This window comes from Zeus faber, assembly GCF_960531495.2.
Source record: "Zeus faber genome assembly, chromosome: 17".
Classification (NCBI taxonomy): domain Eukaryota; kingdom Metazoa; phylum Chordata; class Actinopteri; order Zeiformes; family Zeidae; genus Zeus; species Zeus faber.
The window spans coordinates 19,905,706-19,931,778 of NC_137204.1; the positions used below are offsets into that span (position 1 = coordinate 19,905,706).

The following is a 26,073-nucleotide window of genomic DNA, read 5'->3' on the forward strand; positions in this document are numbered from 1 at the left end:
AGCGCTGGATATCATCAGCGATCAGACAATGGATGCTGAGGAACTCAAACGGACCGTGCCCGCGTCACACTGAATATCAGCCTGTTTACTAGTCAGCATTTCCCCGATTTAGATTTTCAATACTGTCTTAACCGACTCTTATTTTGGGGTTTTGCCACATTCAAAGGCTACGGTGAAAGACCTGGCTTTAAATGGTATCCTGGAAGAGGCCACGTGCCCAGTTGCTGATCCAGTTTTCCTGGACCTGATTAACTGGAAAACTCTTGTGATGTTTTTGTTTTCTGTGTAAATGTTGTTTCATTGAGATGCTAAACACTCTCTAAAGACATTTACCAAGTTTTAATATCTTCTAATAGTTTTAATAGCCAGGACTTCCACTCTGTGAGGTAATTAGAGCTTATAGAGCTTATTGTGCGTAATCACTGGGTGTCATGACATTTCCCTGCATATATGTATGACCGTATGGTTATGTATGTGACAAATAATCTCTTGTACCTGGTCCTGCTGACAACTTCAATTTTACTAATATTTCTCTCAAAGGGTACTTATTTTTCCCGTAATTTGTTTTAATTCCACGTTAAAGCAAGAGAAATGCTTTTCAAACGGAATTCACAAACAGAAAAATACGGCAAATTTCATCAACTTTGAGTTATTCCGATTGTCAGCGGCACCTGGAGGTCGTTTTAAGGGAGGTTTCTCACTAAGAAGCGTTTTCCAAAAACTATCCAAAGATTTTCCAGGGATGACATTATAAACGTGATGTTTCATCAGGCGCGGGCTAAAACACAATTTCCCGCCGGTGTGAGGGCACAACGCGTCGACTTACGTTGCAGCTGTGGTTGATGAAACGGGCGAAGTTGCCGCACTTGGTGGCGTCGATGATGGTGTCGTGGTCGACGCGGAACATGTAGCTGCTGCCGATGCCCTCCTCCTCGTAGCGCTTCTCCCGCATGTCTGCAATCACCTGGGTCGCCGAGGTTTGAACAGTGATGTCAGATATGGACGTATACAAACAAGCATGTTTAAAAAAAAATAATAATAATAATAAAAAATAAAAAAAAGCTGAAAGTGTGCGCTCTAGAGGAGCCTTTCCAAAATTAAAAAAGGTGGATGTAATTTAATGTCTGTAGTGTTCTTAAACTTGATGAAACTGAGATGCTGGTTATTAGGCTTGACATGTAGGCACATGATTAAGGACGCCACTTGAACTGAACTTTGATGGTTGTATTATTACTGTATGGTGTTATTACGGCAAAGTAACTCTCCACCCAAACATATTAAGGACACAACCACAACCGCGTTCTCCCATTCTGTCCATGGGTGGTGCTGAGACCATAATTCATCCACCACTATAACAATGTGCAGCTCTCTGGTCCTCAGACGACCAGCTTTAAAAAGCCTGCAGAGGGTACGACAGGCCGGTGGCCAGACCCCTGACATGGACTAAAAACGTTTACAATATTATACCATACCTATACCACACACCAAACACATTGACAATAAAACAATTACTGATGACACACACACACACACACACACACACACACACACACACACACACACACACACACACACACACACACACACACACACTAAATGGTCTATTACCTGTCTGATGTTCTGGCCCACGTACTCGATCACCATTTCATCAGCGGCGATGGGTTCCATAGCAAACAGACCCCAGTCATGGATGTGGGACTTGCAGAACCTAATTCTCTTCTTACGGAACTGGACCGGGGATAAAAAAACAAAAAAACAAAATGTGGGTTTTGTTTTTTTAGTTATGGAACTTGGCTGAATTGGGCTGGCTCGTCGCCCGTGTCCGATTTGTTTACCTTGAGTTGGTTGAACTTCAGGAGGTCGCTGTCGCAAGCGAAAGAAGAGAGCAGGCGCCGCTGCTCCGACCGCCGCTCAGAGCCAGCTCTGGTGGAGGCGTGGACTTGTGCAGGGATACTCATTCCCTGTAGAGGAGGACAACTCGTTTTTAAACCAAGACTCGGTTATATCTCATTCAAATTTAAGGACAATTTCAAGCCAATGAAATGTCCCGAAAACTAAAATGTGCCCTGTAATCGGTAGACACTGATATAAGCTCATACAATGCCAGTGACATAAAATGAACAAATAAAAAGACAATTCAATTGTCAACCCAATGATTTATCTGGCTCCAATGTCATGATCGTGCCGGCACCACTCAACCTGCAGGGTTGTTGTCTCAAAAGATACAGTTATTAAAAGGATGAGTAAGTCACATTTTCCATATTTTTTTTATCCAAGTTGTTCAGTTGCTAAATCCCAACCCTAATATAACCCTCTTCCACACCCGTACATTCCTATTTAAAGTCCTGGATACGACTGCGTTTCAGACCCACCTGGGTGTCAACGGGAGGCTCCTCTGAGAGCAGCCGGGTGCTCTGGAGGTATTTGATCTTGTCCTTCTTGTCGATCTTGTAGTATCCCTCGCTGCGGGCACAGCCTGTCACGTGGTCTCTCATGCCATCGTCTCGCTTCTTTCGCTTCACGCGCGGGATGTTGGTGGGTGCAGGGGAGTCAAGGCCAAAGCATAGTGGGTGGATTTCTTAAAAAAATAAAAATAAAATCCTCTTTTGAAGCTAAAGACCAGCTAACCTGCAGCTAAATTACTTCATCAGTTTTTCCATTCGATCATTTGGTCTCATTGGGTATGTGCTGTACGTCAACGAAAAATACATTGTGTGATTTGATCACACCCACGTGATAGGATAGCTGCAAAAACAGACTACTGCTTCAATTTTCAGTTACTACAATAGTTAGATTGCTGATTCTGACCCGTGTTTACTATTGTCCATTATTCACTATGGAACAATAATAGAACAGGAAACTGTCACTGAGTTCCAATAAAATAGAATATGGGACTGTCAGCAAGTTTCAGTATAATTCAACCTGTAACCGGACACAACATATAACTAACATGGAAATGTCCCGTTCAAACTTCAAATCAAAGTCTCTTTCACTTTAACTGCAAATACAACTTTCTATTACATGTATATAGTACTTGCCATTCACAAAAAAAAACAAAAACTGCAATCATTGCAAAAAAAAAAGGAATAATTATAAATGGCCGACTCTTCTCACTGTGGGTGACTGGACGTCCTCCTCCCCTCACCGTGCATTAAACCAAACGAATCAAATTGAACGACTCGTTTTACCGAGCGACTCGACAAGAACCGAGTCTCAAAAACAAGTCAAACCTTTCATCACGAGAGGAGCTCATGCACTAGAAACAACCAGAGCAGACGCTCCACTGCAGTGACAGCGCTAGGTACACAGTCTGCATAATTTTGGAATATTGTCAGGCGATAAATTATTCCTCAAGTACCTCCAAACAGCCAACAACAGCCAACATTTTCTTTGACACTCTTTTTTTGAGCGTCAACTACGTTACATTGCGTTGTACAAGAGTACAGTACATAAGCACAGTATATGAGCACAGTACATGAGCACAGTATCAGGCGTGTATATTTGACCGGCACAGAATCAGATATATCTGACGCTGATCGACTGGTCATTCCTTTGTATTGATTGATTGTTTTCTGTAATTAAATTACAATAATATATATTTTTTGCCTAGTTTCAGCTGGCATTTCGTGCCTGCGTATTTTGACAAAGATCTGCGTGGTTGGTACACAAAATGCGTGCAGGTTGGCAGGTCTGCCTATGCATTCTAGGGTTAAACTGCTTCTCTACCTGAAATGTAAATACGACTGTGGGGCTAAACAGTTCCCATTATTGCCAGCAGAGGGCACCGACAATTAACTAAAAAGTGAACAGAAGCAACTATGAAAGCACAATAAGGTCACGTGCATGGGCAGCAGTAAAGGATATAAGGGTGGTTGACCCATAGCGTGTCGTTCAGCCAGTCGTTGCCGTTATCCTGCTGGAGCATCTTGTCATACGTTATCTGCAGCAGCCGGATGTCCTCCTCGTCGATGCCTTCGTTCCAGATGTCGTACAGGATGGTCACCTCCTCAAAGTCAGAACGTGGGGCGAACCACGATCGGGGAGGCGTCGTGACAGGGGACAGGCTATCCAGCAGCAGTTCCTCCCAGCAGCGCCGCGTCCGCCTGGCAGGCTTCACGGCCACCGGCATGACTTCCTCGTATGACTGGAAGGCGTCCTCCGGGGACACCGGCCGGGCCTCCGTCTCGTCTTCCCGGAAGTCCAGGCCGGGGTGGCCGGAGACGTCGGCGGACTTGGATACTACATCGACAGATGGGTCTCTCAGTTGCGCGGCTGGAGGAAGAGGGGCGGTGGGGGATGAGAGCTCAGACGACTCATTGGGCAGGACAACCACCGGGGTCTTTTTGCTTTTCGGGCGGCCGGGCTTCCTCTTGCTCGGGGCCGAGTCAGGCGGTACGAGGGCGTCTACAGTCGGGACAGAGGGCAGGTCTTCAGACTGGCTGGATGAGTCCTCAGCGGAAGCCGACAGGGCCTGGCTGGCCGGGGCAGTGATGGGAGGCTCCTTAAATACCGGCCTGTCATCCAGACTCTCAGAAGACGGCTTCCTGTGGATCGACAGTGCCGTGGGGTCTGGAAAGACAGGCGTGAAAGTAAGGTCTCTGCCGGGGGTGCGAGGGATTCCAGCGCTTAAGACGGGAGACTGGGCGGGATACGAGAAGGGACTACCGGGAATGTGGGGGGAGCTAAGCAACAGGCTGCTTCCTGTCAGCGGTGCATCGCTACCGGGTGTGACGGGGACAGCTTCCGTACTTTGGGACTTGCCCAGACCACGAGCCCGGTCTATAAGGTCTCTGCCGGGAGTGCGGGGGACGTCCTCATCCGTAGGCAGCCTCGACCACTGGGGAAGGTCAGGTAGGGGGCCGGGGGGTGGTAGTAAGGAGGAGGGGCCTTCTACAGCTTGGTTAGGCGGGAGAGGGAGGTGCATAACAGAAGCCGGGAGGGATTTTGGGGAGGGGGAGTCGGGCTTTAAGTGGGACGAGGATCTTCTACGGGGTGTGCAGGGTACTTCTTCGCTCTCGGTTTGACTCTTGCCTTGTACGTCACTGTCGCTCTCTGTCATGGAGCCCGTCGGCGTCGGCGGCCTGAGGTTCCCGGCGTGCTCCTGAGATGCAGACTTTAGTCTTGAAATGCCGCCGTCTAGATTGACCGCTGGCTCTTCAACTGCAAGACAAACAGGGTCAAAGAAATATATTGGGAGGAGAGACACATTGACAATAAAACAATTACTGATAAGACACACACACACACACACACACACACACACACACACACACACACACACACACACACACACACACACACACACACACACACACACACACACACACACACACACCTCTTTTAGGTGATGGTGGTTTCAGGTCCCCAACAACGCTCCGCCCACGATCGGCCACTTCTTCAACGGGGCTCAGAGCTCTGTGCTTAGACTTGCTCTTTGCCTCCTCACTGGGGCTCTGCTCCTCCTCTGGGACGGGGCCGGCGGGGGTGCTCAGCAGGTTGGTCTCCGCCTTCGCCTCTTCCTCATCGGAAGAGGACGACGAGGACGACGACGAGGTCGAAGAGGTCTGGACTTCAGCCTCTTTATCCTCATCCTCAACATCTACGGCCATGTCGTCCTCGTCTTCCTCCTCCTCCGAGTTTGACTCGTAGTCAGAGGAGTCTCCGCTCTCGGATGAGGAGTCCGAGCCAGCCTCGGAGGACGCAGAGGCTTCGACTTCTGCCGGGGACAGGTGAAGGAAAACGGCGTGCGACCAAATTAAGCGCTGCTGCAAACTTATATTCTCGGACAAATGATCTTCTGAGACGGTGAAAACACCTACCGTCATCAGAGGAATCGGTGGAGTCGCTCTCACTCCCAATAGACGAGTCTGCATCATCTTCATCCTCTTCATCTGCACTCTCCTATAAGAAATATTTTAGTTATATGTGTGAAATAAACCTCAACTAGTTTTGTCTGGGTAACTTCTACGCATTAGAGGAAAAGTATTAAGTATTAGTGATGTCATTTTCTCTGCCATTATATTCTATTTACTGGGCTAGTAAGAATTTGTCGGTACTAGCAGAAGTTTCTCTCGCTCACCTTGCCCGATGACAACCTCCCAGTGGCCGTGGCTTCATCCAGTAATTCCTCCCGATCTGATAAAGACTCCTCCTTCTCCGATGTTTCAACTTCCTCCTCTCCCTCGCTGTCCAGTTCGAGGGGTCGAGAGTGCCGCCGCTTTGCTGATGCGCTATCGGCGTCAATTTTGGAATCTTCCAAGGGAAGCTCAGCTGGGTCTCTGTCTCGCTCTGAAATAGTTAAAGCATCGCAAAAGAATCTTTTAGCACTTCCGTAACACAAAATTAAGTAAGCATAGTTGGGCTGTGTATCAGCAAGAATTTGGCGATACAATACATATCGCGAAATTACGTATAATTTAAATTTAGGAGTGTCACAGTATAACCAACACGCCACCATATACATGAAATGTATTAATGCAATCAGAACAATAGAATCTACATTTGTATTCGTCACAGTCGTTGGATGTTGTAATGTCCAACATCATCATCATCTTTTTGTGCAGTCTGAGCAAAGGAATTAACATTTGCCTATATCAGTTAAAATAAAAAATAAAATAAAAGTGTTTGCAGGATTCTTTGGGTAAACAAATTGAGAAAAAAAAACTAAAAAGACATAGCTTGTAGGGGTATCACGTTACACATATTCGTATGCAAAGTAGGCTTGTTTCGCTTCAAATCCGAGTTCCCAGACGAACATATTAAGTGGCAGACCAGAAGTTTGTTTATTCTCCGCCTCGCACTTGGAGCACACACACCCACACGCACGCACGCGCATAGTGTCCTTTGTTGAACTTAAATCTGGAGTTTAAAATAATTTCTCTGCCGATAGTGAAAGGTCCTTATAATGGTGTCTTTCAAGACCAAATGCAACAAATAAAAAATGTTCTCATAACTCACTGTCCCTCCAACAGTTCCAGTACAAAGCGACAAGGTACAGTGTTTCAAATGGTACTTTTCCATTGCACATCATGGTACAGTACAGCACGCATCGCAATCTGACCCGAACCAACTCAGGTTTTTCTGTTGGCTGTGTTTTTCCTGTGTTCCCCTGTCAGTTAAATCCTCACACGGTCGCATTTGTGCGAGTGCATGACGATCATTAAACCTTTTTTTTAGTCGTGTACCCCCTCTAAGATCTTTTTTCAGAGTGCCCCCTTCACTGGCAGAAAAAAAGACAATAAACATAACTTATGTACTGTGTGGGCATGAAAAGGTTTTTTTTTTTTTTTATGTTATTTTTATTTTTTTTTAAGAACCCCTAGGGGTACGAGTACCCCCATTTGAGAAACAATGCTGTTTTGGTGCCCCTTTGGCACAGGTACTACGTTAGCCATTATGGTTGTATGTTTCCTTCTTCACTGGCTCTATCGGTCTCACCCTAACTGAACTCCTTTAGTAAGGGTGAGACCGAGACCTCCTTGCCTGCACCTTCATCATCAGGGCGCGTGTACGTAGTAGTGCTGGGCGATATGTCAAAATTTCCCTTCCGGCCACCGCCAGACCAACATTCGGCGATTGCGAATATATTTGCGCCAGTGGGTGTACGGGGTGGGGCAGGGCGGGGCGGGCTGCCCAGGTGGAACAAGGATTTTCAGCGAATGCAATCATGGAAGAGATCGTTGCAAAAAGAATACAAAGCCCCGATATGGGATTATTTTGGTTTTAAACCGGACGCGACTGGCAAGCCGAAGGACATAAATGAAATCATTCATGGTCTTTGTAAACGAATAGTGCCGGCAAAAGATTCTAACATTACCAATTTAAATGATCATTCTTTTGCACTTTTCTAAGTAGGAGAGCGGATTTTCAGAATTTAAATGAACGCAGCATAAAAAACTCTAAAAATGAATGTAATGCATTGTAAACATGGTTATAGTTTTTACATTACCTTTTTTTTTTTTTCATGACAAAGATTATTAATTTCACAAGACAACTTGTTCTCTGTTTCCAGTTTATCAAGATCCTCACTACTGCATCTGCTAAAAGTAGAGCTATGATACTGTGTGACTGTCACTGGAACGTTCCTCCTCTTTTGGGCGTTTCTGCTATATTATTAAAAACAGGAACAGTTGAATTCTCGATGAGGCAGACCAACAGATTAGCAAAAATAAAACTGAGCAAAAAAGTGACCAAATCATGTGCTGGTGCGACCAAACCCCCTTTCCCACATGGAATCCGTAACATTGCTGGATAAAAAATATCCGGCAAAGGCAGTAGGTAGTCATTCCCTACATGGCCTTCTTCACGGAAAAGTTCTGTATGGCGTCTGTTCCCCACATAGGCAACTGTTATGGATACATCACAAAATGTTTTGCGCGAGAGGAGTCTAATATCACGCGAGACAAGGCAACAGAATCCGTTTAGTTTCTAGACCAGTGCTTCACTCCCCGTCTCCGTGCCGCACTCTTCCCTCCGCTGACTGAGAGGGGACAGAGCCCGGGTCCCCGGACACGATGTTATTAAATCAGTGGGATCATTTTAAAGCTGTCCTACACCCTCTGCCTCCGGAGAACGAACGTTCTCCACCCGTTCTACCGCTACCCTGTCCGCTCGCTCCCTCCGGCTCCGCACTCCGGTGCAGCCAGCGGGCAAGACAGGCGCTCGCGTCCGATGTCCCCGCACCGCAACCCCAACTCAACCCCCAACTTACATTTCACTGCATATATGTTTGAAAGTATGTATATGTATGTGACGAATAAACCTCTTGAACTCTTAAAGACATGGCTAAGGCTTGAGTGGCACTTTTAAAAAGAAAAAGAAGAAAATTTAAGATTATAAAAACTGTCTCCGTAGAGACTGGACGTGTTTCAGCTTCTCGTCTTTGCAGCCGACTCCACGGTTTCGACCCTGATTTTTTCAGAATGTTTTTTTCTTTTCCTCCCCATAACAATTAATTAAAAAAATATTCACACAAAATAAATATTAGTAAAAACCCACTTTTTGTGATATATTGAGATTGAGCTCCACCCCTACTTTACAGAAAATGTACTGCTTCCATTCCCACATACTTCCATTCACAGCCGTTCCGGTAATTTGATGAAAATTACACTACTTCGAGAGTTGGGAAATTTCCAGAACGACTTTTCCAGAACATTGTCACTGGCACAGACACCTTGCCAGTAGATTTACATGGGAAAGTGGCTCAACTGAGAAAAGCGGTGGCGCTGGAAAAGTCAGCCAGAACCCTGCATTATCACCAACTGCTATCTCACAGCCGCTTTTCATAGGGCAGCTGTTTCATATAAAAAAAAAGTTAAGACTGCACCTTCATCCTCCAGCTCATCATCCACAGGCGTGGAAGGCCTGGCCCGCTTGTTGTCCCCTGCAGCCGTGGTGTCAGGAGGGTCTTTCCTTTTTACCTAAGCACGAAAAACCCCCAGTACCATTAACAAAGAGGATTCTTTCATGATCCAATTTTCTGAAAATATGCAAGTGAATCTGCAGTCTCACCTTGAAGGAGGGCAAGCGAATGGCTCCTCGCAGACCGATTCCAAGGCCCATGCCCTCGTAACCCAGCACTTCACCCTTGTTCCAGTTTTCCAGCAGACTAGAACCCATGGTCTCTTTGGGTTTGGGTCTTTCATCTTCCTTCCCTTCCCCAGCCTTCACCGGAGTTGAGGATGCCTGAAGAAACATGATAAATAATGCAACTCGGTTGTCTTGGCATTAAGTGTCTTGTACGCTAAACTTAACTGTAGCATACAATTAAACTTGTACGCTACAGTCAACACGAATCTGCACATCATCTCAGAGACCTCACATTTTGGCAGGTTTTAGTGACAGCATACCCTGTGAGCTGAAAATAACTACAGTAGCGCAATTTTAAAAGCCTGAGAAAATGGACTTACACCATCTGAAAAACTATATTGAAATAATCAAATGAAGGAAAGAAATGAAATATTACAATCCTAGTATTTACAGCTGTCATTATGTATCACTGCCAGGTTGTTAACTAGGGTTGTTATCCAGGCCCCCCTTGAAGGACCCCACATTTACAGCCACTGATCTATACCACTTCTTATTAATAATAATAAAAATATACCTGTGGTTTACACCACTTAACTAGTACTGGGTTATCAAAACCTTTCAAAAACATGGACTATATTTCTGTGTTTTCCCAGACAGTAGGGTTAAATGATTTGAAATGGTGATAATTACTCCTTAAAATGCCCCCAACACGTCATAAGCTGCACCGGTGAAGTTAAATGGAGAACTAACCTTGGCTGATCGTTCCTTCTTGTCCCACCAATCATCAAAGGCCCTAAAAGCCACCACCTCCACCATTTTGCGATTAAGGTCCCTTTTCATAATGGCCTTCAGCTCTTTGACAATAACCAGCAGAACACCATCCACTGTCGCTTTATGTGGGTCTTTTTTTGCCTCATATCCAGGGGGAGGAACAGCAGGGTTGAACTTTGGCATGCTGGGATGAGGCCAAGGTTGCCCTGGTGCCCCTGAACTACCAGCAGGTGTAGCACCCATAGAAATGGGTGCATATGGTCCCCCAAATGGCACCGATGCACCACCGCCCATGTAATGGGGATAAGGATAGGGTCCTCTGGTCTGAGCCATGCGGCTCAGCATCTGGGTCTGCATCTGGAAAGACATGTGAACACTGCCCCACTGCGGCAGGCAGGTCATCAACTCCATTTGCATCATCGGCATCATTCCATGAGGGTAGGGACTCATATGTGACAGCATGTGGGGGTGGACTCCAGGAGGCCCAGCCAGGTGAGGGTGGGTGCCTGGGACAGCAGAGTGAGGAGCCATGTGATGAGGCGGAATAGCAAATCCAGGCTGGGGTGCTAGAGGATGAAAGCCAAGAGGAGGGATGGAGATGGTCTGAGGCATGGGGGATACCGCAGAGTTCACAACAATGCCCTTGGCACAGTCGCCGCTGTTGGTTGGCGTGCCAGGCATCTCATCCTCAGAGATTTCCATGTCCTCTCCAGACGACTGGTGAACCTACATAAGAGATGACAATATCTCAGCAATTTAAAGACTTAAAAAAGGAACTGTATGAAGTACTAAACAAGTTAATTAGTCAATGTATTCCATATCAAACTATTTATAATATTTAGGCCCTATAAATACTTCACTTCCCTTACATCAGAGGCCAAACAAAGTTCTAGCAATAGCATTACTATCTGGAATATGTCCAGCATATTTTACAGCATGTCAGATCTGTTACAGAAATTTAAACTAGTCAGGTAAAGTTATGCATAGGAGTGGCTTCTTCACACAAATCACCAGTTTGCAATGTTTGCTTTGTGATAAAGTGAAACATGAGACACAAAGCGCTGTGGCCAATCCTGACAGTCAGGCTCAGCCAAACCAGGAAGTGTGTAGCACAATGGGACCAACAGACAGATTGTGTTTTCCTACTAGTTAGCATGTTGCAAGTGTTACAAAGAGGAAATGAATATTTTGTATTCCCCCAAAAGCAGAACAGCCTTTTTCCCTAGTTAAAAAGGACAACTGCTATTAGAATGCAAAAAGTCTGGTAAAGCAAATTTAATGCATATGTTGATTTGTCCCATATGTAGGACCACAACTCTTGCATGTTTCTGTAATCATTATCATCCTAATCATTATAATGGGTTTATTATAAACAAGGTATCCACAGGTATGCAAAAAGCTTAAAAAGACCCCTCATACAAGAGTATTCATCCCAAAACATTTTTTGCAAGCAAGCAAGCAACAGAGCACCTGTTAACGAAATACGTAAACTAATTGCATCTTGAAAGACAAAAAACCCTAAACATGGCTTTAAACAACCCAAAATTTCCAGCATGTTCGACCAACAGGTGCACGTTGTATTAGGTAAACAACAGAACAAGACCAGTATAGACAAGAGCAAGAGCAGGGGTAGACATCAAATGATCCTGGCTATATTTGGTGGAGGTGAGCATTGGCCTTCTATGCTGTTAGCTTTTGACAACAACACTTGGACCAAGTCACAATTATTTGAGCAAAACATGTCATACAGTGTGACTAAATAAATACAATTCTAACATGGTAGAAATTATTCAATGACAGCGTGCTTAATTGCTGAAAAATATTATCATCATCATCTTACCGTGTCCATGTTATCAGTGGGCGTGTGGTTTCCAAAATGACCATCTTTGAGCTCATTCGTGTTCATATTCTCAGGGACGGGAGAGCTGACCCTCTTGGGCAGGGAAACAGTTCCAGGGATTGGCTCTTCGTCGTCAGAGTCTGGCAGTGGCGTTGGACTGACGTCTTCCAGGCCTGTGCTGGAGGGGCGCGAGTTTTGCGGCGCCCCTTGTGACCCACCTGTGTATGGAGGGATCGGGGATAGCTGGGAGGACGAGGAAGAAATGGGACTTCCCTCCATTCGCACTTCAGTGTCCGAGTCACGCTCCGCCAAAAATGGCAGCAACTTTGTCCTTTTCTCCTTAAGGAGCATCTCGATACGGGAATCCAGGCTATTTCGCTCTGAATCAATTGTGGGGGTGCCGGGCGAAGGGCAGTGTTCCGGCGTCTGAGGTGGAGGTGTGGTTGGTTGGGGAAGAGGCTCCGGTGGGGGCTCGGGAATAGGTGGAGTTTCTGGCCTGTCCTTGACTGGCAAGAAGTCTGTGGCCGCGGCTGCCAGAGGAGGTTGTGGAGGTCTCAGGTACTCTCCCTCCCTCTGGGCAGGATGATGAAAGGATGGCTCTGTGGGGGGGAATGCAGGGGGCATTGGGGCCTGGTAGGAGGGAAAGGCAGACTTAAAGTTTGCCGTTGCCGGGGGAGGCGGCGTGTAGTTAAAGGAGGAGGCAGCGGATGGGGGTTCGGGTGGGGTAACCTGGTGCTGTTTGAAGGGCGTTTGCTCAGAAGATGTACTGCGATAGGTGGTGCTACGGTACTGCGGCCTCTCGGGTCTGCGGTTGTAGGCATCTTGGAACTTGCCGTCGTGCCTGCGGGACTTGTAGCTCCCGGAGCTCTCAGCTCGGCCGGCCTGGTAAGCCGGAGTGGACTGTCTGCTCGAGTAGTTTGAGTCTTGAGAAAAGGGTGTACCCGTTTGACGTGGGGTGTGAGGAGTTCCCTGGGACTGCGGCGTCTCCTGCCTTAGGCTGGAGTAAGCCGTGTCCAGGGACAGAGGGGTGGTGGTGCTGTTGGACGGCACCGTTCCTCCAACAGCTGCCACGCTGTTCTCTGAAAGCCGGCGGATGGGCTCACATGCCTGAAGAAAGACAATTCGGTTAGAGAGTCAGCCTCAACAGGGAGGTATTATAGACAAAAAAAAACCGCAACAAATAATGGCTAAAAAGCATACTGTGCTCAACCAAAAATTAGCAGCAACAGAAAATTCTCTGTATACTGGCAATCTTAAAAAGGTAGTTTGAAAACATCCTATAGTCAAGCACATCCATGAGACATTTAACTGTGAGACATTGTTCTGTTTTATCAAAATCGAAAATCTGGGCAGAGGGAAGAGTATATGGCTGAAAATACATGTTCTCTTAGTGGGAAAGGGGCGAACGAACATTCTTCCTTCAATTATATTTTGACAATTGCTGGATTAAAACATAGATTATAAATATAGATTAATCTTAGATTCGAAAAGGTATTCATTTTTACAATGTCAAATTTGTTATTAAGGAAGAACTGGTACAATTTTTGGGCTAACTGACAGGGCTTTTTGAAAATCCACAAAGAAACAAAAATAAACAATGATAACCACTTGTCATTTATAGTTTGTTTTGCATGTCATTAGTAAGTCCTACCAATAGAGCTTCAGCCAGACTTCGAGGGGAGACTTCTCTGGCCTCCTCTCCACCAACAGGTAGCGTCCAAGGTGTGTAGCTGCCGTTCATCAGAAGCTGGAAATACCTAAGGCGATTCTCACCTAAATGGAATAACAAATTACTCAGACAGGATCTAACGCAAAGGGGATCAAGATATGTAAAATACATTTCGAAGGTGTAAAACTGTAAATAAAATAAATAAATAACAATTTCTAAGTGTGTTTAAAGTAACTACTCAGACAAGAAAATAACACTGCTATAATAATGAAAACTGAAAACCATCAAGATTTATCTGGAACATGGTTTGCATAAAATTTGCGTCCCAGCCGTATTCCTGACATATCATGGTAAATTAAATATTTTCTGTAATCAGTTCAGGCAATGCAGTCTGAACGTTGTACAGTCTGTAGGTTATTGTGAGACTAATGTAAAGCATTGTTGGTTATTTTACACAAAATCCCTGTCACAGTTACCGGACTCTTTAAAGAAAGACTATCTCTTTAAGAGAAACGATCAATGAATCTTACAGCAAAAAAAGTTGATTGTAAAGTTCAAAAGGAAATGTTAAGTCATCTAATGTTCCAATTTGACTTTTTGCAAAAAAGCAAAGCTATACAAGGAAAAGTGCAAAGGAAGGCAGATGGATATTCAATTATTACTGTAGAAAAAATAAATTATTTAATCAACATTCAGACATGAAGGGAATGTCAAAAGCTTATAGTGACATTCTATCAGGTTGTACTAGACATCGAGAAAGATACAATGAAAATTCCCACGCTGTATTTGTTTATTACTCCACAGGAAAACCAGGCAAAGCTCCTTTCTCTGGGGAGCAGCTAGCTGTGAATGGAATTCAATTAACCAACGTTACCAAGTAACCACAGTAAATTTAAACGCGTGACCACAGTCCTCATCATTTGAATAACGTGCATCATTACTTTGGATTGAATACATTAAACACATTAAGATGTGTATTAAAAATAAAAATAAAATAAAAATGAAGCAAAGGCAGCTGTTATTTACCTTTCGGGTCCAGCTCCACGTGGATAATGTTGCCCATGGCAGAGGTGTTGTGGAGACTCTGCACCGCCTCCTTGGCTGATTTGACGTTCTCAAAAACGACCTTAGCAATGCCCAAATGCTTCTTATTCGTGGGATTGTACAGAATTTCCACTTCCTCGATGTCCCCGAACTTCTTGCACATGTCGGTGAGAAAACCCTCTCTGATGTTGTCGTTCAGCCTCGCGAACGTCACCTCCTTGGGAGGCACGCGGCCGATGTAACAGTCGTCGATCTGGAGAGAAGGTAACAATCACCAGTCACCAATGAAATAATAATATTACTAATAATAATACTAATACTACTACTACTAATAATAATAATAGTTATGGGTGAAGGTGTAAAGTTATCTGAACAGCATTACAACCATGCGCTGAGCACGGCGCGAGGAGTTGAGCATGCGGATTCAATCCGACGTGTTAAATATAAAATGTTATTCGGTTAAAAAGGCAACCAAAACAGAGCAATCAAAACAAAACAAAACGATCTGTATACGTCGGAGCAGTATTCCACGCCGAGTGGCGGTTCATTCACAATCACGTCGCGGGGATCCGCGAGGGGGGTGTGTCAGAGTGTCTACTTCACATTTGACAGTCCCAAAAAAAAAAAAAAAAAAAAAAAAACTTTCTCGACACACGTGCTGCAGTCCCGGGCGAGGGACGGTTTGTTAGACACCTTGAACTTCGGGACGGGGAGGTCCGTCTCTTTGTATTTAGTCCAGAGGCGGCCGATCCTCGGGTCTCGGACCGTGTCCACCGGTGGCATCCCGGAGTTCTGTGGGTTGGGAGGGACAGCGTTCTTGTAGATTCATTACAAAACAACAACAAAACAAAAGCACACACACAAGCTGAAGAAAAACAAAACGACTACTACGTTTTTTCCCCCCACCAAAAAAAAAAAAAAACCGAACGACGCAGCAAGCCCGTGGCGTCCAGTCACCCCGACAACACGCGTCATTATTCCCCCGCATCATGGAGGTGGCTTTCTGGCTAACGATCCCTCCGGCGTTCGCGGGTGCAAGCGACCCCCCGGACCCACTCACGGGCATGCTGAAGGTGTGCCCATCGTAGCGGTAGAGTTTGTGCTGTCCCTTCTTCAGCGCCGGGTCAATAATCAACTTGTAACTTCTCCAGTGGTGGCTCCGCTTCTCCGCCGAGCTGCAGACGGGATGGCTGTCCATGCCGTTCGACAGACCTGGGAAACGAAACGTTGGTGGCGGCGTTAAGAGAGGGCGAGCCGTGAGCGTGGGGTTAACCCGCGGCAGACTACGAGGAGAGAAAATATATATATATATATATATCCACCGTTAAAACAAGACGCGAGGCGCCCCCGACTTGCGTGCAGCGTTGTTGTTATTAATTAAGCTAGCTGCGGCGGGATACATCGGGACCCGAGCCCGCCGCCGCCTCCCCCCCTAGTCCCCGAGAGAGAGAGAACAGAAAAAAAAAGCGCAAGCTTACTTGAACTCTGCTTTCTACCATGGTCCTCGTTCAATCTGTTCCTTTCGCCCGGCTTGGACATGTTTTGTCCGAACAAATGTTTGGCTTGTTTTTTTTTTTTTTTTTTTTGTTGTTGGGTGTTTTTTTTTTGTTGTTGTTGTTGGTTTGTTTGTTTGTTTAAACAAAAAAACAAAATCGCGTCTCCCTTCGCCGCTTACATTACATGGTTTAGCTTGAGGAATACTGCCTCCTTTTAGAGCCAGCACATATTGTGTGCCTCCGGTCTGTGGCTGCTGTCTCTCCCACAATACACCGCCGAGCGACCCACCTCCCGCGCGAGGCGCACTTTCGTTACAAAGTTCGGCTGTTATTTCACGCGGCCGCGCGCGGTTTCACGCCGCGTCTCGAGCAACGGACGAACCCCCCGCCCCACTAAAAAAAAAAAAAAGCTGAGACGGCGACGGTAATTTTCGCGTCGTGTTATTATTATTCTTTTGGGGTTTTTTTTTTTTTAACGCGACTCTCAAATGTAGTTGCACGCGTCGAATCTGCCGATTGCGTTTACCCAAACGGCAAACAAGCGAGGCACGGGGGGGGGGGGGTGGTGTGCTATTTTCTAAGCCGGTTCCGACAAAAGTAGTGCGATAAGCCCGCGTGTGCATCCGTGCAGCGTGCATTGATTACTAAATCTAGAACTGTATCTGCGGGGCGAAAGGGTGATCAACATATCCAGTATCCGTTACGAGGGGTGAAGACGGACGCATGGGAAACGTCTGCCCCCCCCTCCAGCCTATTATTATTATTATTTATTATTTTCAAACGGCAAAGTGCTTTTGTTTATTTATTTTAATCTAAAGATATGGAACACAAAACGTCTAGTGTGGGCGTTAAATATATATATATATGTCACTGATTATTTTTTTTTTTGCTCGGTGGATCTCGACTCGGAGCGTTATACATACGTGCGTTTCCCCCCCCCCTCTCAATCCCATTGTAACGATTTTTTACGTCACTATTTAAACGTTTTTCCCCCCTTTTCTTTTATTTTTATTGGGGTTTTTTTTTAAACCAGTTTATGTTTGTAGTTGGGGATATCCAAAGGAATGGAGGGGGTTGTCGTTGCATGGTATTTTGCAGTGCTCGGGCAATTGGCTGGTTAACAGCAGCAGCTCGGCGGGCCAATCAGAGCGCAGCGCCGTCCCGGCAGTCCGCTATTAGAGGCACGGCTCAGGAATCCTTCAACAGAGAGCAGAGAGAGGGGGCCGAGCGCTCTCGGCAGCCATTTTCCTGAAACAGGACTCAATGGCCTATATGGGTTTCCTTTGTTCCAAAAAGGGATCTTATACTTGATTTCCTCATCTCTTATGGACTATGATAAAACTATGATTCCTCCTTTTAAAGGATTGAGAAGAAGGAAGATATAATACCGGATGTAATCCCTTTGACGTTTTGAACCTTTTTTTCCTTCTGCTTGGAATCCATCTTTACTTTAACTAGGTCACGGCACACCCACACACTAGTGATTTATGTTTCTAAAAGTAAAAAACAAAAAAAAACAAAAACGTAAATAAACAGCTTTTACAGGCTTGGATGAGTTGATTAGAGTAAAAAAACCCAGTGGGAAAAATAACCAAAAAAAAAAAAAACGTGTGGTGGCATTGCACTTTAAAAGGCCTATAGGATATGATTAGGAAAGTAAGTTCAACTCTTTTACAAAAATTACCAGCTTGAATAACTCTGCTAAGTGTAACAATGGGCATGCGGTTGTTGTTGTTATTAAAAGTATTGTCTGTACTATAATTCACCGGGCTGCCATTGAATCGATCCTTTTAGGGAGTAGTGGTCTCGGGCAGTCAACTCTTCAACTGGCATGCCGGTGTTCAAGTCCTACTGTGTGGCTGTTCACCACGGCTGCTGGGATGGCAGACGGCAGCAGGCCACGGGCGACGTTGTGGCCTTTTGCAAAAAAAAAAAAAAAAAAACTACTTTCGGTTTGGATTTCTGAGCAACGGCCGCCGATCCATAACACCCCACCCTTGTCGACTAACCCTTCATAACCCTCGAGTCGAGTCGTGTGCCCCCCCCCTTCCTCCCGGCGGTAATGTCTCGTGTGCGACCGTAAGTTTTGAACGTTCCTCTGGCGTGTGACGGTGGCTTGAGTGTGGAGGTAGCGCCGGTGGTGTTTTTCAAGCGCTGACCTTCCGCTCGGCGTTCACAACGCCGGCCGTGCGGGTGAGCGGTCGGCCCCCGGCCCTCCCTCAAGGGCACGTCCCGTTGTTGTATTTTTTTTTTTTTTTAGGTATTTTTTTTGTTGTTTTTTTTCTGGAGAAGTGGAGACCCACACGTCGGGGGGGGGGGGCCGCCGCCACCACCACACAACCAGGGGGTGGCGGGGGGCCCTCCTCCCTCAGTGAAATACTAGAGGAAATAGATGGAGCTGAAATTGACGAGAGATATTTACCTTTGCATTTTGGGGGATTGGAGTAAACGGACCCACGTGCTGCGGGGGCAGAAGGAATTCGTTCAATTCCATCTTCGGATCCTCTTATAGTGGCATTTAGAGAGAAAGGGTGGGAATACGTCTCCTGAAAAGGAACATATCCATTAGCAAAGGGGTGGTGGTGCTGGTGGTGGGGGGGTGGGGAGAGAAACTAGTTCCTTTAAAGCGTCTCTGTAAAGATTAGGCACTGCCTCTTCTGAACATCCTCAAGCATCATCTGTGGGGGCACCATGCAAACGTTTTCTTCCTCTTTTCTCGAAGACGGGACTGCAGTCAAATGCTGACCTCGTCCATTTGAAGACATTAAAACAGACCTGCAAAAAAACAAAACAAAAAAAAACCAAAAAGCTACAATGGAAAGGTTGTATTAAAGGTAATGGATTTTGTGCTGTTTCATTTACTTTTTCCAAGTGTAAATATGTATACAAAGGTGGAAAAACGTGATTAAATGGTGATTTTTTTCTCTCTCAAACATAGCAGCTGGAATATATATATATATATTTATTGGTATAGTAATTATGAACTTACAGTTGGTATTCAAAACATGTAATCCATTAGAGGTTCTTAATCGAGCATGAACACCCTGTGATGGAGAGAAACATCTTGTACGTCTCTCTGCCCTCCCCTCTGTCGACGCAGACCTTTTTTTTTTTTTGACGTCTAGTCTGCATTTTATAATGATTTTTTTTTTTCCTGTTGTTGTTCAATGGGTTTGCCTGCGTTTCTCTTGTTCTCCCCCCCCCCCCCCCCCCCCCAAAATGGCTTCTTCACAGACAAAGGGGAGCGGTGTGCTGTAAAATGTTGCTGCGCCATAAGTGGGTGAGGCTCCGCCGCGTCCCAGGCACTCCTTAGCCTTTTTCTCAAATAACACAGGGGGGAGGGGAGAGAGGGAGAGAGGGGGGGGGGGGGGCGAAAGAAAGGGATGCACCCCCCCCCCCACCCACCCAAGTAGCGGCGCCGTGCTTCAGCATTAATAACAGCCATTATTATTATTATTATTACTATTATTATTACAACTTCTATTGTGTGCGTACAGATAAACCCCCCCGAGCGACTAAAAGCCAGAATGCAGAGCGGCAACCAACATGGCGCGTCATTTCAGTCCGGTTGCAGCCGGCCCAGACCGGTCTCGGCAGCGATCCGCCCGCGGCCGGCTGCACCCACGGCGCCTTATAAGGTCATCGGGGAGCAGTTTCCGAGGCAACGCCGCCGCTTTACCCGGGATTTCGGGAGGGGGGGGGCGCTCGTCCCCGCGCCCGCCGCTCCCTCTATCTCTCTCTCTCTCTTGCGTGAACCTTCGACACACAATGGCGGCTGCCGGAGCGCTCGAAAGAAACACGTTTTTAAGGGGAAGACGTAGCGGCCACGGGGAGGTAGCGAGCCGCGCTCTCTGTCCGTTGGGTTGTTCGTGTGATTTTAAATGGCGGTAGAGGTAGAGGGAGGAGGGGCGCTGCCACGCACTGGTTCACTTTTTTTTTTGGGGGGGGGGGGGGGTTCTTCCCCTCCAACCCATCCACCCCACCCCCGTTCCGCCGACCCTCCCAACAACCTCCCCCTCCTCCTCCCCGGGCCAAGGCGTCACTTCACCGGACTATGTCTGTTGTTTCCGTCGGTTTCGTAATTAGTGCCAGTGACGGTAAGACGACAGCGATGTCGCGCACGCCGCCGCCGCCATCTTAGCCACCACCTGCTCTATCGCAGCGTAGGTGACGTTATTTCCTCATTCACAACGCAGGGGATGTGCCTGGCGGGGGAGCTGCGCGTTGTTGTGCTGGGCGGGGAGGCAAGATATGCATAACATACTAAGTCTTTATTGTGTGATTTGTCGAGTTGTGGTTTTCCTCCCCGTTGTGGAGTCGACGGCGGAGGCCCGTGGTGGTTGTTGTTGTTGTTGTTGTTGTTGTTGTTTTTGTTTTCTTCTTCCCGCCCTGCCCCCCACTCCCCGTCCGCCACGGCGCGCGCGCGCTCCTTTTCCGCCCTCCCAGGTCACGCGCTCCGTTTGGAATACACCAAAACAGACACGTTTCAAAAAAAAAAAAAAAAAAAAAAAAGTGAAATAATTACGCGGCGTCAAACTCGACGTCCCCCACCTCCCCCGGCAGGTAAACTCGACGTTACGGATCCTTTTTTAAAATTATTATTATTATTATTATTATTATTAATTTATATTCTTTTAACGGGTTTGGTTTTTAGGCCTTTGCGGTCTCCCGGGCGGGGCGGGGCGCGCTGGAATGGGATCGGCGAACCGGTTCCTCTTCGCTCTCCGAAGCACGCTGACCGGGCTTCCTATGATTTTGTTGTTTTGACATAAATAGAACCCGACCCGAAGTGGATGACAACCATGACGTTAAGAGAGCTATGTGATGTCATATGTCCCTCTGTTAGGACACAGTTAGTTTGAACATAAAATATGCGCCATATTAATCCCCCCCCCCCCCCCCGTGTTTTATCTCTTCTTGTTAAAACTCTGTCGGATTCCCACTCATCCTCCATTTGGAGACGTTGGCGTCTCTTCATAAAACGCGGGCGGACCGCGCTACACCGCGTCACGGTGGTTCCCACCAGGCGCGGTCCGGTGTCCGTCCCCACCCTCTCCCCGACGGCGTCCGACCAAAAGCCGCGTTTATTATTATTATTATTATTATTATCATCGTCGTTGTCGTTTTTCCTGTTTTTTGGGTTTTTTTTAAATTCTAAACAAGCGTGTGGAGCGTCTCCAACACGGACTGGGCTTTTTTTATTTTTTATTTTTTTATTTTAATATATCACGCAAGTACCAACGCGGACCTCGTTGTTTCACAGGACATTCATATTAATACTATGTTGTTGTTTTTGTTTTGTTTCTCCTTCACCTGGTTTTGCAGTAGAAAACATTTGCATGTCGAGTGTCAGAATGCTTGAGTTATGTTCACTAATCTGTGTGGTGTTTTTTTTGTTTGTTTGTTTTTTTGTCCTTTTTTCGTAATTAATTCTTAATAAAGCAATTTCGAAATAATTGGTATATTGTGGTTGTTGTTTTAGAATACGGTTTTGGTGTTTAACGACGGCTGTCCAAGTTAATTACATTTCTTAGCCTGTTTAAAACAACCCACTTCTTTTAGCATGTCGTAGAAAACCATACAAAACAAACTAAATAATAACAATGGTTTGCAAGGCTACTAACGATCAGATTTTCCCCTCAAACAGCATTTTGAGTTATACTAATAGATGACATGGTGATATAATCTAATTTCAAGAGCTTGGTCAGAATGCTGTTTACAATAGTCCAAACGGAGCAGAGACTAGTTTGAGCACGAGCATGTCTTCCTTTCAAATTAAATAAATTCATTTCTTTAATTTCCATCATGATTTGTCACATCCGGGTGGACAGGTTGTCGGTGTGCTCCCAACAAAAAGCAAAAGACGTCAGATATTCCTTCATTTCATCTCCATTACAGCTGCGTCTTTCTCTCCATATCCAGAATGTCCACCCACCGCTCAGATGCACAGTGTGTATTATCATATAATCACCACCAATATGAAGGAGGAATAGTTGATTATTTCCAAGTATTTAAAGCCACAAATAAACTAGATGTAATCTTGACATCCCAGACTCTGCCGAGCAAAACCAGACGTCACAGGTCCTGATCTTTGTAGCCGGTGCTGCATATCAGTATTTTATTTTAGATGTTATTGTAGCTGTAAATGGCAACGAAGGACAGAGAGGAAGGGAAAAAAAAACCAAAAAAAAAAAACCAACCCCCCCAAAGCAAGAGATTCTAAAATTACACCCCATTATTAACCCCTCAAATGCCGCTTATGAAATGTCAAGCCTACAAAAAATGGAGCGATTGCCCCGACGCAGAAGGTCAGAGAAACACCACGTCTTTATATCACGAGCGGAACAGCACCGGGCGCTGCGTTTATACTTCTTCGAACAAATTAAAGAAAGACAAAAAATGTGGCAGTGTGGGAGAAATGTGTTCATGCAAATTGATTCTGATGGTGCGGTGGAAGTTGGGCACGCACACACACACACACACACACACTCCCTGTGCAAGTCTCCGCCCAGGTTTAAAAGAGGCAAGCATGCAATAGAGGGGGAAGCGGCTCTTGGGCCTTGGTGTGCGAGCGAGGTTTGCAAACAGCAACGCCTTCAGTTAAAACACCGATAAGGGAACACAAGTGCAGTGTGTGAGGTCAAAGGGACTCACTCAGAGCACGACAGGAACAGGAAGTGGTGTGCAGAGGTACCTGGTAAAATGACACTTGTCTTCCCGAGAAGGCTTGGCTTGACGGCCCAAGTCATCGGCACATTTCCTTTTTGACTCATCAGGCTTTTCGCCATGTTTTGCGCCATATTGTGGAACAAGTAACTTCAAAAAAGACTCCGGTTCGAAATTTCTTCTTTGGCTCAGTGGAGACATGACACAAAACAATGTGGTGTCTAGTAATGGTACGGTGAAAAAGTGCGAAGAGCTTAAAATTGTTGTGGTTGGAGATGGAGGCTGTGGAAAAACGTCTCTTCTAATGGTTTATGCCGAAGGCGACTTTCCAGAGGTAAGAGGGACTTAAATGTCAAATGACTTTTTTTTTTTTAATATAAATTATTAAATATACCACATACGTTTATTTTTCTGTGGGTATGTTAAGGGCAGATATAAATGTTAATGCAATATACTGTATATATTTTTTTCTGTCTACAATTTACATGTTAATATAAAACAATCTTCAACTCGTCTATGTAGTTGTCATGACAAAATTGATGTTACTGTACAAAGAATAGGGACTAAATATTTTGTTGGATGAAAAATGTTCCCCGTTGACCTATTTCTGCTTTCCTTTAAAAAAAAACAACAAAAAAAACCAAAACAACAAATCAGAAGTATGCCCCTTCTGTGTTTGAGAAATATGTCACCACTATCACCCACGGAGGAAAAGACATCAAGCTCAACCTGTATGACACTGCCGGTAAGGTTATCATGAGAAATCATCACCAGAAGCTCATTTACAAGTTCTATGTCTCCTACAGCAGGATCTGTGTATGTGTGTGTGCGTGTATGTGGGTGGTGTGGGTGGGGTTATGGGTTATTGATGGTTTTATGGGAATTCAACTGTCATTTGCTTGGTCGGGTGTCATTAAATAGCCAAATTCATCAACGTTGTTCAATTCCAATAAGACGTAAATCTATATGTCCGAAAACAAATGAATAAATAAATACATAAATAAAAAAGAATGATAAATGCAAAACAATCACGTCACAGAATGTAATTGAAAAATATTGATCATCCTTCGAGATTGGATGTATGTCCACGACGTCAATCAACCAAATCGTGGTTGCGCGTTCATTTATAGTAATTTTTAACGTGACTCCTCCTGCGGCTGCAAGCGGCTGTGGCCGAGGAAAGAGCACGTTTTAACAATCCAGGCCTGCAGTGGTCAAAGCCACCGTGCGCATTCTGAGGGGTTACTTTTGAAGGCCCCGACTTTCGTCACATTTTGTACGCTCCCGCAAACCAAAAGGGGAACATTTGAAATGAATTCACCTTTTGTGGTTAAACCTTTATTTATTTATTGCCCCATTGCAAGATTTATTTTGATTCATTGACCTTGGCCGAGCTGGATCTGTGAAAAAACACATCGTAGTCTTACAACATAAAGCCTTGTGAGTTATTGCACAGTTTTGGAAATCTCGTATCATTGCTCCATGTTAAGTTTGAAGCTTATCTCTGTATTTGTGCAGCAGACCTTATTTCTGCAAAATAGGAAGCTGACGGCAGGATGTGGTTTTCACCATCTACCCGGTGTGTTTGACAGTGCTCGACAGTGCTGTTGTTTCAAAAGCGGAAGTGCACGTTTCTTTGTACATTGGGCCGTTTCATTACAATTTGTCAACGGCGTACGTCTCTTGTGGCTCCATCTTTTAGGGCAGGACGACTATGATCGGTTAAGGCCGCTGTCGTACCAGAAAGCCGACCTCATTTTGGTCTGTTACGACGTCACCAACCCCACCAGTTTTGAAAATGTCCTGATCAAGGTAAATACATCTACGCGGAGACCTCATAACGTGTTCCGTGGCACGAAATAACAATTCAACAGAGTGGAACTGAGACGTCACGGTGAGAATGCACGTCGAAAACCCAATTCTGTGCACGAAACATGTATCAGAAGAGCAAATGTACTCACTTTTTTTTTTGCCTCGTTTTACATTCGTAGTGTTTTTATTTCATTTGATATGATGGTGCCTTTAAAGACATCATACTGTATATAACATAGAAGACTTGAAAAATTCAACACAAGCATTTTGAATCGTTGATTCGGGCACATCGGATTCGGGTACGCACGGGAAGAGAAGCCCAGTCAAACGTAGACAACAAATTGGGCGTACGATGAGACCCGTAATTGCTCGGCCCTCTCATCCAGTGGTTCCCAGAGGTGAAGCACTTCTGCCAGGACATCCCGGTCATCCTGATCGGCTGCAAGACGGACCTGAGGAAGGACAAGGAGCGCATGCGGAAGCTCAAAGCCATGAATCAGGCTCCCATTACTTACACACAGGTATTCCACATGCAAAAAAATACTTTATTTGCGCTTTTGCTTCGTTTGAGGGAGCGAAGCAAAAGCCCAAAAACGAGCGGCGCCCCAACACCCACGTGCACGCACCTTTATTTGAATTGTGACTTCATTATTGACGTTGGGGTACATTTTCCAGCCGGTGGGATTCATGTGATTTGCTCTCTTGGTCCGCAGGGTGAGGAGACGCGACGGCAAAACAATGCCGAATTATATCTGGAGTGTTCTGCCAAGTATCAGGAAAACGTGGAATATATTTTTAAAGAAGCCACAAAAAAGGCGCTGGAGGCCGCCCGTAAAGCGAGGAAGAGGAAGAGGAAGAGGATTTGTGCCGTTATGTGAAGGGGACGCGGTGTCCGAGGTCTGTGGTTTCTCTCGGGTTATGGCCAACCGCCACCGATGACCCCGGTGGTTTCATTGGGAGCGGGGGGACCGCAAATCCCCCTGGCTGCCTCGCAGATATGCTTGAATGACGTCCATATGACAAATGTTCCAGACTGATATTGATATTCCTTGCTGTGTCACTGTTCTGAAGCCCGTGGACTCAAGGGACAAAACCACTGGACTCGGAACTGGACTTTGTATCCGACAGTGGACCTTAGGCAGCATGAGACTTATTATTGTTCCAGTTTTTTAAAATTATTATTATTATTAGTATAATTATTTTATTAAAATATATTTCTACAATGGGTTCTGTGTTTATTTTTTTGT

At 45.6% G+C, this 26,073-nt stretch overlaps 2 protein-coding genes across 3 annotated transcripts in view; one reads left to right on the forward strand and one right to left on the reverse strand.

The window, feature by feature from the left end:
• setd1ba (SET domain containing 1B, histone lysine methyltransferase a) overlaps positions 1–16,588 on the reverse strand; it is a 19,214-nt gene extending 2,626 nt beyond the window's left edge. Inside the window, exons 1-17 of one of the 2 annotated variants that reach the window (XM_080017462.1) lie at positions 16,331–16,588; positions 15,913–16,064; positions 15,546–15,644; positions 14,835–15,105; positions 13,791–13,912; positions 12,140–13,246; positions 10,279–11,025; positions 9,511–9,684; positions 9,326–9,419; positions 6,080–6,288; positions 5,820–5,901; positions 5,336–5,713; positions 3,865–5,160; positions 2,373–2,539; positions 1,836–1,961; positions 1,609–1,728; positions 827–964 (exon numbers count right to left, since the gene is read on the reverse strand). In XM_080017462.1, the coding sequence (XP_079873588.1) occupies positions 827–964; positions 1,609–1,728; positions 1,836–1,961; positions 2,373–2,539; positions 3,865–5,160; positions 5,336–5,713; positions 5,820–5,901; positions 6,080–6,288; positions 9,326–9,419; positions 9,511–9,684; positions 10,279–11,025; positions 12,140–13,246; positions 13,791–13,912; positions 14,835–15,105; positions 15,546–15,644; positions 15,913–16,064; positions 16,331–16,391 (5,343 nt within the window). In that variant the 5' untranslated portion in view covers positions 16,392–16,588. Of the gene's footprint in view, positions 1–826; positions 965–1,608; positions 1,729–1,835; positions 1,962–2,372; positions 2,540–3,864; positions 5,161–5,335; positions 5,717–5,819; positions 5,902–6,079; positions 6,289–9,325; positions 9,420–9,510; positions 9,685–10,278; positions 11,026–12,139; positions 13,247–13,790; positions 13,913–14,834; positions 15,106–15,545; positions 15,645–15,912; positions 16,065–16,330 lie in introns of both variants that reach the window. The other variant, XM_080017461.1, reaches the window with a different exon arrangement.
• A 3,802-nt stretch (positions 16,589–20,390) lies between these two features.
• Positions 20,391–26,073, forward strand: rhof (ras homolog family member F). Its single transcript, XM_080017809.1, has 6 exons — positions 20,391–20,911; positions 21,003–23,348; positions 23,672–23,759; positions 24,717–24,826; positions 25,213–25,347; positions 25,540–26,073. Exons 2-6 carry the CDS (start codon positions 23,214–23,216, stop codon positions 25,702–25,704), a joined length of 633 nt encoding a protein of 210 aa, XP_079873935.1. The 5' UTR covers positions 20,391–20,911; positions 21,003–23,213; the 3' UTR covers positions 25,705–26,073.

What these genes read in the sequence shown, in the direction of transcription:
- rhof (XM_080017809.1), top strand. Translation starts at nt 23,214, where the DNA reads ATGACACAAAACAATGTGGTGTCTAGTAATGGTACGGTGAAAAAGTGC. An exon ending in CCGAAGGCGACTTTCCAGAG is followed by an intron (nt 23,349 to 23,671) that starts GTAAGAGGGACT and finishes ACAACAAATCAG; the next exon opens with AAGTATGCCCCTTCTGTGTT. An exon ending in CAACCTGTATGACACTGCCG is followed by an intron (nt 23,760 to 24,716) that starts GTAAGGTTATCA and finishes TCCATCTTTTAG; the next exon opens with GGCAGGACGACTATGATCGG.